Below are 14,094 nucleotides of genomic sequence, written 5' to 3' on the forward strand. Positions count from 1 at the left end.
TGCAGGCTCAATTCCCAGTAGGGGGCGTGCAGGAGGCAACTTATCAATGATTCTCTGTCATCACTGATGTTTCTCTCTCTCTCTCCCTCTCCCTTCCTCTCTGAAATCAAGAAAAATATATTTAAAACAAACAAAACAATGATCAAGGTCTAAATTATTTAGAAAAGGAACCTCAATATTAGTGTTTCATTTCGTTTTGGAGCTCTCAGCAGCATTTTGCTAATTTCACCACTGTAGGTTTTTTTGGTTTGTACATGTCCACCAAGGATGTCAGACTACTAATTTCTTCTAGTGCTAGAAATAAAATGTTAGGCAAATAGGTGGGACTAAGGCCAAGAATCTAGTAGCTCTCTACTAAAACGAGATTCCTCTGAAGCCTGGAGGAAGTGAATGTCCCTCATGGTCAAGTCACCTCATTCTCATCTGTTATCTGAAAACAGTGCAAACAGCTTCCTTCCTATTTCTCCCCACCATCAGGCATTTCATTTCATTGTTTCACTTAGCTCATCTCTCAACATCCTGTTTTGTTAAGAAAAAAAAAAAAAAAAAAAAAAAGAGCTGCCTCCCCTTATCCTCAAATACAGAGAATCCTGACATTTGTTCAGTGTCTTAAAGTCTTACTTTTGAGCATTTCTTTTCTACTAAATTTTGAGTAATGTGTTTAACTCATATATTGAGAGATTTTGTGCACAGATTCTACAAGTGGCTTCTGCAGTTCTGTATGAGTGCTGGCATTTTCTTTTCATCTTAAACTAGTGTTTCTTTATTCTTGTGTTCATTTCAAGCCTTTGTTTATGGATGTTCACTTGGTTATTTTATTATACTGCTTTAAACATTGCTCTGAGGTTCGAAAGTTTTGCTCACCATTGCCCAGATTTTTCTCCTGCTCAGTGGCTTGTGGCATGTAAACACTGTGAATGTGTGTGTGTGTGTGTGTGTGTGTGTGTGTGTGTGTGTATTATATAGATATATTTCTCTCTCTCTCTTGCCTTCAGATCCAGCCTCATTACCTTATGTTTCTAAAATCTGAATGGCATCGGTGATTTATCTGCCAGTGATCCTACACTATCCAAAAGCTCTCAATTTTATATCACCCTGTGTCATCCTTATGGGCAAGCAGTAAAATGTGATATCATTTACTGGCCCCATCTATTATGTACCAGCTTTAGGGATTAAACTGTTCCTTTTTCTGGAAGAGGCCTGTTTGCTATTAAAAAATAATCATGTTCAGCATGAAATAAACATGGCTGCTCTCTTTAAAAAATATAAAAGAAGATATTTTGAAATAGATAGGAAAAAGGGATCTGTTGGTCTGAATGAATGATGTCTTGCCAGCATCAATGTAATATCTTTACAAGATGAAAATCACAAATGGCAAAACCATAACACTTGATGACTTTACTTCGATTCCATGCAATCCCCCACTGGCAGTGCTGGCTTTTGCTCAGATAGGGCATATGGCCTGAAGTCCCATGTTTGATTCCATGCAGCTCAGTTAGCCTCACCCTGGTTCTGTGGACTTGGGGGACTGCACTGTCAGCCCAGCAGGTCACAAGCGACTATCATGCCGGATTTTCCAAAGCATCAAGATACAGGGTACGTTCCATGAGAAGAGGAGGGTTACATCATGATGTCAATACATGAAGAGCAACATGTTTCATTTAGCCTGGTGCCACACTGTAATCCAGAATGTATTCTAAGTGCACCACTCAGCTTTGAGCAGACAAAGTGAGCTATTCCGGAAGGCACTGTGAGGTGAGTTAACCAGTGACCTAAGCTCATCAGGACACATGCAGACATTCTTCAACTAAAATTTTAGAAGTATCAGAAGCCAAGTTGACATTTCCTTTACGTTTTTTATTTTGATTTATTTTATTTCATTTTGAAATTTTAAAATCTTGATTCCCTTAGTTAACTTGGGACTAAAGTTTAATAATATGACTATTGTCAAGTTTACTGTCACCCAGGTGCGTTCTGCTTTGATGACAGTTCAAAAAAAAATGAATAGAGAAAGATAGCAACATACCTGTTAGCAGTTAATGGAATAAAGAAATATGCAAATGAGGACATATGCTCACAGTCCACTAAGCTCCATGGGATCATCAGGCAGCATATACTTGCAATTGTTTCCTCTAATAATATATACTCAGTTTATCAGTGTGTTAATTCTATACTTGAGATTATACATTTTTTATAAAGAGAGTTTTATCATTTCTTAAAAATTGAATCTGCAAAAAGACAGTGGTTTCCAAGTCACATGGTCTGAACAAGTAGGTGTGTCTCCTTTGAGGGGTGTACTTTCCATCCATCAAACTTGTTTCTGTTTTTCCTTTTGTCGGTCAGGCTAACATGCTCTTTAGGTCTCACCTTAGATTCTGACAATCCATTTTATTCCCTGCCCCCAGGCTCTCTCCTTTGCAATAAATCTTAAGCACTCCTGACATTAATATTCCTAAATCAAAGCTCCAATTATAAAATTATATCACTCCATTCATCAAATTCTCCTGTGTAATCCCACTGGCAAAAATAAAGCCCAAATCATAAAAATAATCATATTTCCTCCCCTTTAATAAAAAAAAAGTATGGTTCTGATATCTCAGTTGAAGAATAAAAAGAGGTGCCATTGTCTCTCATTTGGGAGCATGTTTCTGTATTTATCTCTAAGTGCCCTTTTGCAAGTTGATTATCAATAGCTTGGTAGAAACTTTCGGTACAAAATGATTTTCTTAAAAGTAGTAACTGGGATAAGACAGTAATTAATCAACCTACATTTACTAGATATTACATTAATTACACTATTTATAAAATAGAATATTACAAATAAATTAGGTAAGTTTTGAGGACACATTTTCTTAGTTACATAGTGGATGAAAAGATTTTCTCACACTCTTAGTCTTAAGTCTACTGGTCAAGTTCACAATGCAGTAAGAGAATAGAAGTGGAGAAGTCCTGAGTTGTATTTCATAGATATCTACCTCTTCTATACAGATTCCTCCAAAATTCACCTCTGGAACTACCCTCAAAGTGTTGTGAGAGGATGTGGTTAGTAAATGAATATTAATACCCAGTTTTATTAATACTAAAATCAGTCGTTCAGAACTGCTGTCAGAAACCAGGATTGTTTCATTTTACCATTCGTACAGCAGGAAGGCGGATGAGGTAGGGACTGTTATTTCTGATTTCCTTGGGGTGAAAAACTGTAGGTTGGAGGAGGGATCCTGCTCTGGGTTCTACATAAGAATACAACTGACACAGCCCAACTGGAACACATGTCCCCAGTGCGCTCTCCCCACTGCACCTTGTAAGTGATGAATGAATATCTAACAGGCAGATAAAATGAGTGGGGACAAGCTAGAAAGCAAAAAAAAGCAAAAACAAAAAACAAAAAACAAACAAACAAAAAAAAACAACTGTATTAGATATTAATGTTACTCTTACTCTGGTTTATTTTTAATGTCATGCCTTTTAAGATACTGTAATTCTCTAAAGTGAAACCAGTTTTACTTGAAATCTAATGCATGTATGAATGTGAAGAATCACCCTTTACATTTAATCTAACTAAAGCAGTGAAAAATGAGAGAGAAAATTGGTAAAAGCTTAGATTTTTTTTTTTAAGACACCACTTTTAACAGAAAGAAATGGATAAAAGCAAAATAGCAGTAGTTTTCTTTTTGGCTTAAAATAACATTTTCCAAGATGTTATTAAATTATCTTTGCATTAATAAACTTAAGTGGTACTTGAACATTTTAAGCTAAGACATATTCAGATCAGCAAGAGCAATCAAATTATGTCTAAATGTAAAACATATCCATGGGAAATATGACATGAATGTGTTTAATATATATTATAGCCAGAAGATTCCATCCAAAGTCAGAAAAGACATACATGTAATGATAAACCTATTCTGAAATTTACTTAACTTTGAGGGACAGAGCCTGTTCCCCTGAGACATTTATATATTAATTAAAAGAGAAACTCACCCTAGCTGGTTTGGCTCAGTGGATAGAGCATCGGCCTGCGGACTGAAGGGTCCCAGGTTCGATTCCGGCCAAGGGCACATGCCTGGGTTTCGGGCTCGATCCCCAGTGTGGGGCGTGCAGAAGACAGCCAATCAATGATTCTCTCTCAACATTGATGTTTCTTTCTCTCTCCCTCTCCCTTCCTCTCTGAAATCAATAAAAAAATATTTTAAAGAAAAAAAAAAAGAGAGAAACTCAAGTCCAGGAAATGTGGCTGTGACTTTTGTTGAGGGTATTAATTGGTGCTGGGAGAGGAGAAGTCTCATCTTCTTGAGTCATCAATTTTTTTTCAAGTGGCAATAGATATAGTTCCAATCAGCTATACTTCATTAATAGTAGAATTATCTTATTTAAAGCACACAATTGATAAATGAGTGTACTGCATGTTCATGGGTAAACTTTAAAAAAGATTTTATATTAAAAGGAAACTCAGTACAACTGAGGTCTAGTCACCGCCTGGCTCTGGAAAAAATGTAAAGCTTTCAAATAGAAACTACTTAATTATTTTAAATGAGTAATCATCTACTTTCTTATATGTTTTATTGAAAAGGATGAGGAAATGGTATTTTTCTTTTGTTAATTTCATTAATAAGGATTATTTACTTATTTATTTGTGAATTTTTATTGAATTTATTGGGGTGACATTGGTTAATAAAATTATATGTTTCAGGTGTACAAGTCTATAATACATCATCTGTATATTGTATTGTGTGTTCACCACCCCAAGCCAAGCCTCTTTCATCATTTATCCCCCTCTATAGTCTTCTACCTGCCCCCACTCCCTCTTCCCTCTGGAACCATCATACTGCCTTCTGTGTCTGTGAGGGTTTTTTTCCTTCTTCTTTTTTTGCTTAATCCCGTCACCTAGCCAACCTCCCTTCCTGCCCCCAACACTCCATCCCTCTGATATCTGTCAGTCTGCTCTCTATCTATAAGTCTGTTTTTTGTTTGTTTGTTTGTTTACTTTGTTCATTAGAATCCACACATAAATGAAAGCATATGGTATTTGTCTTTCTCTAACTGGCTTATTCCACTTATTCTTTATCCCCCTATTTACAAAAGGGAATAGGGTTGACACTCTGAACGTCATTTGGGAGTATTGAGCCTATATTGTGAACAATATTTTCTAAAATGTTTTATGACAATATTTTTTTCACTAAAAGAATGTAACTCTAGCCTTAGCATTAACCATTGGATTAGTTAAAAGGTGTCCAGTCCTCTGGTTTAATAAGCATAAAGCAGTATGGAATATAGTAAGGTCTCTGAGTTTGTATATTCTTTGGGAAGACAAAACTAATTTACATGACAGGAGTCAAAAATATTTAAGTGCTAAATTAAATGTCATGGAATCCATTACAGTGCTTGAGACCATCTTATCTTTAACTAGAGGCCCAGTGTACATGCACTGATAGGGTCCTTAGCGATTGCGGGCTGCCTGCCGGGGGCCTCCCTCCCTTCCTCCAGCCGGCCCTGCCCCTGGTCAAACTCCCAGAAGAACTACACTTTTATTATATAGGATAAGGGGGTAGCTCCCTGGAGGTGGGGAATGTTTTTGAGATGTACCTGCCTATTTGGTAGCCATGCCATGAACCCTTTCCCTGACTTTCAAAACAGTTTTACACAAAGAGCCTTATGTTCGGAGGAATAAAGAAAACCTAAGGGCCGAAACCGGTTTGGCTCAGTGGATAGAGCGTCGGCCTGCGGACTGAAGGGTCTCGGGTTCGATTCCGGTCAAGGGCATGTACCGTGGTTGCGGGCACATCCCCAGTAGGAGGTGTGCAGGAGGCAGCTGATCGATGTTTCTCTCTCATCGATGTTTCTAACTTTCTATCTCTCTCCCTTCCTCTCTGTAAAAAATCAAGAAAATATATTTAAAAAAAAAAAAAAAAGAAAACCTAAGGGAAAATTTTTCTGTAACTTTGAAACAAGAAGATATTAAAAGTTTAAAAAATTAGTGATTGTTTTAAAGTATTTTGCAGCCATTTTCTCAGTTGAACTTTCAGTGGAAAAGCTTTGTAAATGCTTGATGTATCCATGAGGAAAGGGGAGATGGGGACAGAAGCAGTTTGTATTATGACATTGCCTGACAGGAATGCCATTCTTTAACATGGTTTTATTTAGTTATTACACTATCTCTCTGTAAATGGCATTCAGGATTATTTAAGATTATGTTGTAATCCTTTTAATCCTTAGTGCTTTAAATTTCAGGCTAAACACCAAAGAGCAAACTAGCACTTAGCAGTAATGTTTAAAACATGTGATTTGAACATCAATTTTTTAATTTACTCTTTCCCTGATGAAGACCTAGGGTTGCTCTTGAGTTAACTAAGAAAACTCGTACTACAGTTCATTACAAATCACTCAGTTGCTAAATGTTTTCTCAAGCTACATCAAACTTGTGATGGTCCTTGAAAATTATACTAAAAGCGGAATTAAACAAAAGTTAGCAGCAATGAACATTTACTAGTGTAACTTAAAAATTGGTATAACCTTTTATAGGTACAAAGTGTCTTTCTGTGTTTGGGTTTATGTGTGGAAATGGTCACTGTTTCCTAAGGTCAAGCTATTAGATGTGGGTATATACATAAATGCACATACACTATATATGCATGTATATATATATACATTTATACTTTTAAATTGATTTCAGAGAGAGAGGAAGGGAGAGGGAGAAGAAGAGGGTGGGAGAGAAACACCACTGGGTTGCTGCCCAATATGCGCTGAGCAGAGATTGAACCCACAAACTAGCTATGTTCCCTGACCAGAATTGAACCCATAACCTTTTTTGTGTACAGAATGACACCCCAACCAACTGAACCACCCAGCCAGGGCAGTACACATATACTTTTTAAACACATAATATGGCTTGTCTGCATATACTTTATTATAGGCATTGCTAACAATTTTTAAAAACGTATTATTTATTATTAAGAAGTAACAATTGGGACAAAGAGTGTTATAAAATATGGGCAGATATTCTTTAACTCAGATAGAGAGCATAATTCTGAGTTACTGAGAGTTGTTGAATACCAAGCCTTAATATTCAATGTTGTCTTTCTTACGTTGCCATGTACCAATCAATAAGATTGAATCTATATCAAGAGTTGAATAAAACTTTGAATATGAAGGAATTTTGGCTTCTAATACAAAAAGAAAATGAACAACTCAAATGTCCAAATTGCATGTACAAAAGAACAAAATAAATGAAATCCTTCCCTTTTTTGGTCACCAATGTGTGCATCTGAGTCTTTCAAACGTATCTCAGGCACATAATTTTCTGTTTGTTTTCCTATTCATTTTAAGTTTGACTTCTCTGCAGACAGTGTAATTATGTAGCATATAACTACCAATCTGTCAACTTTTTAAGGACAGATTTCAAATTTTAAATTATTTCTAATTTTTCTCATCTTTGATTTTTCTTGAACCAAAACTCTCAATAGCCATTTGCTATCTGTAATCTATAATTCATGGACTGAGATTGAGCACCAAGCCTAATTCAAACTTGGAAGTCTAAAGCTATTTCTGAGTAGCACATCAGCTAAAGCTATGATGGTCTCTTTCAGACAGGAAGAAACACTTCATTACTCTGTAGGTAATGAAACCCTTGCACATACACATTTAAACATTCAACAATGTCTTAATACCATGTTTTTGAAGTATAATTGTGTTTATTCTGATCATTTGAGAGTTAGACCAGCTAATGTATCTAATCAAATATTGATGCAAGTCATCTAGATTTAGCTCTCTGGAAAATCCTTCCCAATGCTTTTCTGTTAACAGAACTATAAAAGCTATTTATATTGTTTTTCTCAGAAGGCATACATCCATAGTCTGCATCTACGACTACCTATTAGTAAATTTGACTTAATCTCATGTGTTTAGATGACAAAAAGATTTCAGCATAGCCAGAAAAATCACATGATTCACCCCAAAAAGAAAAAGCAGTCAATGAAATTTGGATCTTTTGTTAGTTATGTTCACAACATCCTTATAATCACCTCTTGTTTCTCTAGACTAAATGCTACCAGACAAAAAATAAAAGATAAAATGAATGTAAGAACACTGAGGTCCCAGGAAATGCTCAGGTACCTTATAGACAAAACTAGGTGGCAAGATTGTCACCTCCAAAAAGTGACTCAAAGTGAGAATAGTTTTTAATATCTTTGGAAGTACCTGTACCTATATAAAGAAATATGAAAAAACAAGTAAAAATATAATAAGAGATGGTTTTTCATGTTCAGAAAAGGTTAGGATGATGCATATCATAAATATAGGTAGCTTAAATGTCTATGTTTTTTTTTAATTTATCTTTATTATTGAAAGTATTACAGATGTCCACCCTTTTTTCCCATTGACTCCCTCCACCCCAAACCCTTGCCTCCTAGGCCTTCACCACACTGTTGTCTGTGCCCGTGGACTATGCATACCTGTCTATCTATGTTTTATGTTCTTATCTATGTTAAATTATACATAAATATTTTTCATCAATATTTGCAGCCCTATATATCATATGTATATTTGACTATCATCTTTATTTGTAATCTAATTTAATTCTACATAAGGTTATCAGAAGGAACTAAAAAAAGGCTGCTTTAGCCCAACTGTAAGAGTTTCTGTTGTTCAAGAATTATATCAATGTCAAATTTTTGTCTTTATTTAATAACACTGGTAACTAGGATGCTAAACTCACAATACAAATAAAACTAAACCACTCAGCTCACACAATCCAGTTCAGAACTAGTCATACTGACCATCTGTGTTGTCATAGAGGCTAGGGTAATAACCTCTAATTTTTGTTATTTATGGCCAAATAGCACAAAGAATAAGAAATTGACCTACAATTCCTTATTTTAAAACAAAATTTATTTTTCCTTCTTGATCCTGAAAATTCACATTCTAATCACTTACGGCTTCAGTCTTGATTTCTAGGCAAGTATGTTTAGTTTTTCAGTCTTCCTTTTTTGTTCTTTTTTTATAAATAACATTATCATATCAAAAGGAATACCTAAATAGAATAATACTAGAACCAGAAATATAATTTATTCTAAACATAACTTATTCTCTGGTAACCATATGTGGTGATGGATGTGTTAACTAATTTTAATAGTTAAAAGTGATTTAAAATATTAACCTGGGTCAAGATTTTTTGTATAAACCTGAATTAGCATCTGAAAAGTACAGAACAAACTAGAAACCAGTTATTTTTCTCTAATGAGAATTCAGATAGAAATGTCACCAAACTATACTTCTGTAAGACCCAATATATTAATTTCATTGATGCATTTAAGAATAGAACTGACTTTTCTTCAAGAGTCAAAATAGTCTTTGAAGACATTTAATATATTAATTATAATAACCCAGTTTCTTGGATACTAAATGATATAAATTATAAAATATACCCATAAAGCTATTGGTTACTTTGGAATATAAAAGTGAGTTAAATCTCATATAAAATAGAAAAAGATCATCCTCCATAATCTTAAGTTATTAATTGCCAAAGGGATTTTAGCAACATCATCTGTTAAATATTAAGTTTTTCCATTTGCTATTTTTCAATAATTTCATCTGTTCTTTTCATCCAATGAAAAATGATTGAATTATTAATCACATGTATTTGTCCAAAAACTCTAATTATGCAATATAAAAAGGTCCAATTTTTATAGCTGTTCACCTCTCTATATCCCCCTAAAGCACTCTGGTAAGTGTATTTTATGACAGGGTGAGAGAAATGACAATGAATGCAAATAGTTTATCATAATTAGTGAATCTTACTTATGTATGTCTAAAAGCTCTACAATAAACCTAAGTCAAGCATTCTAGGTTTGAACCCCAAACATCTAGCAAATACATTGCAAAATTCAATGACTTTTGAATTTTGAATAATAGCAAACAAACTAAAATTCAACAGAAGAAAAGGAGTCAGTTTTTTCACAATGACTTTTGCACAACTAGCTGCAAATGAAAATACACATGAAAATGTCGCAACAAGGTAGTCTTATTTTGATTACCCAAGATACCTTAGATTCAGAAGGAATAGGGATAAACTGAATATATGTAACTCTCTTACCTGAAAGACATTCTTTCTGCTTGATTTTTCCTTGGCCCACTCAATATGTGCTCCACACAAATCCACACTTTCTGGTTTGTGCCCAGTTTTCTGTAAATAAAGACGAAATAAGAATAAAAAGCATACAACATTGGTGATGCATGTCAGAAAAAGAAAATTTATTGAGTTAGCAGCTATACATATTTATGATATAAAGCCTTTCTTTTTTAGTTTCAAAGAGATATCTGAACCCTCATGTTCTTTGCAGTATTATTTACAATAGGCAAGGCATGGAAACAACCTAAGTGTCTGTCAATGAATGAATGAATAAAGAAAATGTCACACACGCGCGCGCACACACACACACACATTCTGCAAAAATTATTCAGTCATAGAAAAGAAGGAAATCTTGCCATATGTGACAACATGAATAAACTTAAAGAGTGTGAAGTAAGTCAGACAAGGAAAGACAAATACTCCATTATCTCACATATATTTGGAATATGAAAAGATTAAACTCATAGAAACAGAGTGTAGTTATCATGGGTTAGGGAAATGGAGAGTTTTTGGTCAAAGGGTACAACCTTTTAGGTATAAGTTCTGGGGATCAAATGTACAGCATAATGAAAATAGCTGATACTGTACTGTATGTTTGAAAGTTGCTAAGAGAGTAGATTATAAGTGTTCACTTTACAAATATGCACACACACACACACACACAGGTAACCATATAAGGTGAAGGATGTGTTAACTAACTTTAATGTGGTAATAATTTTGCAATATATACAGGGTGGTGCAAAAGTAGATTAATGGTTGTTTGTATAGAAAATAATACAATAATTAATAATAAACTCTGTGTTTTGTGTACTCAGAATTGTAAACCTACTTTTACCCCCCCATCCTTGTCCTATATAATAAATCCTATCTAATAAAAGAGTAATATGCAAATTGACTGTCATTTCAACACACAAGATGGCTGCCTCCATGTGGTCAAAGATGGTTGCCCCCATGTGGACACAAGATGGCCACCACAAGATGGCCAGCAGGGGAGGGCAGTTGGGAGGGACTAGGCCTGCAAGGGAGGGGAGTTGGGGGCAATCAAGCCTACAGGGAAGGGCAGTTGGGGGAGACCAGGCCTGCAGGAGAGGGAAGTTGGGGGTGACCAGGCATGCAGGGGAGGGAAGTTGTGGGTGACCAGGCTGGCAGGGGAGGGCAGTTAGGGGTGACCAGGCCTGCAGGGGAGGGTAGTTAGGGGCAATTGGGCTGGCAGGGGAGCAGTTAGGCATCAATCAGGTTGGCAGGGGAGTGGTTAGGGGGTGATCAGGCTGGCAGGTGAAGCGGTTAGGGGCAATCAGGAAGGCAGGCAGGCGAGCAGTTGGGAGCCAGCAGTCCTGGATTGTGAGAGGGATGTCCCAGATTGGAAAGGGTGCAGGCTGGGCTGAGGGACACACACACACACCCCATGCATGAATTCCGTGCATCAGGCCTCTAGTATAAAATAAAAGGCTAATATGCAAATAGACTGAATGGTGGAACAACCGGAACAACTGAACAACTGGTTGCTATGATGTACACAGACCACCAGGGGGCGTGTGAGGAACATGGTGGGCGTTGGCCGCGGCAGGATGGTGGTGCAGGTGAGTGGGGGCGGCAGACCAAGGCAGGGTACCGGTCACTGTCATCAGGGTGAGCCTCAGGTGGTTACTGAAAATTCTTTACTCCCGCTTGCCGCAGTCCTACCCTGCAATTGCACCTTGCTGCCGGTGCCTGGCACCGGTCCTGATCACTCGGGACCATCAGTGGTGCAAGTGGTGGCTGCCAGCCCTGATTGCCCCTAAGGGCCTCTCCACCTCCCCCTGCTCCTGAGGGGCAATTGGGGCAGCAGCCACCACTCGCACCCACTGACGGTGCTGGCGCCTGCCCTAATCACTCCGTGCTGTCAGTGGGTGCAAGCAGGGCCGGTGCTGTCAGCACATGGGAGCAGTGGTGGTGGGAGCAGGGCTGCCAACAGACAGGGGTCCGGGGACTGTGGCAGGAGGGGCTGGGCAGGGTCACGGAGGATGGGCCGGGACCTGCCCCTGTGCCTACAGCAGCCTTGAGGCCTACAGTTCCTTTCAAGGTGCATGAATTCGTGCACTAGGCCCCTGGTATGTATATAAAATCATCACATTGTACACCTTAAATTTATGCAGTTATTTCTCAATTACATTTCAATAAAGCTATAAAAGGAATAAATGTAATCAATACTTCTTAGGTGGCAATTGTGTACCTCTTAGAAATTTACTTTTCAGATTTTTAAGACTATACACATAAGTATATGTTTATTTGTATTTAATAAATTTAACTTAGACCAAGTAGATTACAACATATGCTTCCTTTTGCCCAGTGCAGTGTGGGTGTTACTTAAAAGCTATTTTTACTTCTTTAATTCACAATACTCAATTAATGAGAATATCATCTATACTTGCCTCTTCATATTTCATTTGGTTCAAATGAATCATACTTACATAAGTGTACATTTGCATAACTCCAAATATTAAACAAAAGCTTACTAGTTTTGGAAATTTCTTAACAACTTTTCAAGAAAGTGATGCCAGATTTCAAAGACTCCACTATTTTTCTATATTCTGAGCTACTCTAGATTTCTCTATAAATGCAGTACTTTTCTCAAACCATTTTTCATAGAATACAATTTTTGTATATAAGGCTTATGCTATTTTTAGACAATGTTTTTACTAGTATAAACGTTAGGCTAAAACATGAAATTATCAAAGAATGGTAAAAATGTCAAATCTCTGCACAATGGTTGCCTCATAGCCACTATGACCAATCCTATCAGTTTAATAGAAATAGACTATTTTCAGAAAAAGCCAGAAGTCTGTTTTATTTTTTTAAATATTAAATTGTGAAGGTCTTTTTTGGCAACTCAATAAAATTGTGTGTTTTTTTTAAAAAAAAAAAACAAAAACACTGTACAATTCAAGCATATCTTTCCTTCTGGATAAATTTAGCTGGCAGGACAGCCGCTGATAGCATATCTTTCTTTTGTTATTCGGTAATAATCTCATGAGACTCCAACCAAGATGAGCATGCCCTTTATAGATGCTCAGTCAGTGAAATATTTTTACTGGTCCATACACACTCTGTGACTCAGGTGATCAATATTGTGCAACATATCAAACCATGAAAATGATCATTGTCAAGTGAGTTTTGACATGGAAAAGTTACAAAACAACCTGCTTCTTCTGCAGTTAATTAAATTATAGGGTACTCAGAACCAACAAAATAACCATTAAGATTATGCAACAAAAGAGATTCCTTTCCCATGGAGTGCAGTCAGGGGAAACAAAGATGGAATTATTTTGTGTAAGAAGCATTTTTCATAACTATACATTTATTTAATTAAACAACTGTATGAGGTAGGTACTGTGATCACCGTGTTACAGGTAGGAAAACATTTTAAGATAGTTAGGTAAACTTTCTGGGTAATATAGGTAGCAAAGGAGGAGCCAGAATTGAAATATGATCAGTATCACTCCAGAGTCTGTTCCTAACCACTATGTAGTCCTTGAAAATTGAATTTACACTATAATCATACTCGTGTTAAAACATGTCATCTTTTGGAAAAGATATGCCTTTCCTACTATAATACGGCATATTGATGTAGTTTCCCTCCTCTGTTAAATTTGATCTTCCCATGAGAAGATCTTCGCACCTGTTTATCTAGAATACCTCCCAGTCTTCACATGGCTGATTCTTATCCATCAGATCCCAACTAAATGTCACCTTGTCAGAGGTCTTCTCTGACTGTCATACAGAAGAGTGGCATTTCAGCACTCCTGATTACTCTATCTCACAACTTGTTTCAATTTCACCATAGCCCTCCTCCTAGCTGAAATTAACATACATATTTTTATACGCGGTCTGTTCTTCTCCCACTAGAATTAAGCTCCGGGAGCCAGGGCCTCCTTTGCCTTTTCCTCCACTATTTTCCCCAATGTATGGAAGTGCCTGGCACACAGTTGTTC

At 36.6% G+C, this 14,094-nt stretch overlaps 1 protein-coding gene across 2 annotated transcripts in view; it reads right to left on the bottom strand.

Annotated features, from left to right (window-relative positions):
- ARHGAP15 (Rho GTPase activating protein 15) overlaps positions 1–14,094 on the bottom strand; it is a 691,399-nt gene that overhangs the window by 532,874 nt on the left and 144,431 nt on the right. For both annotated transcript variants that reach the window (XM_080670353.1, XM_080670352.1), the window contains one exon: positions 10,088–10,177. In XM_080670353.1, the coding sequence (XP_080526479.1) occupies positions 10,088–10,177 (90 nt within the window). The remainder of the gene's footprint in view (positions 1–10,087; positions 10,178–14,094) is intronic.

The sequence above is a fragment of the Plecotus auritus genome, assembly GCF_963455305.1.
Source record: "Plecotus auritus genome assembly, chromosome: 5".
Taxonomy (NCBI): domain Eukaryota; kingdom Metazoa; phylum Chordata; class Mammalia; order Chiroptera; family Vespertilionidae; genus Plecotus; species Plecotus auritus.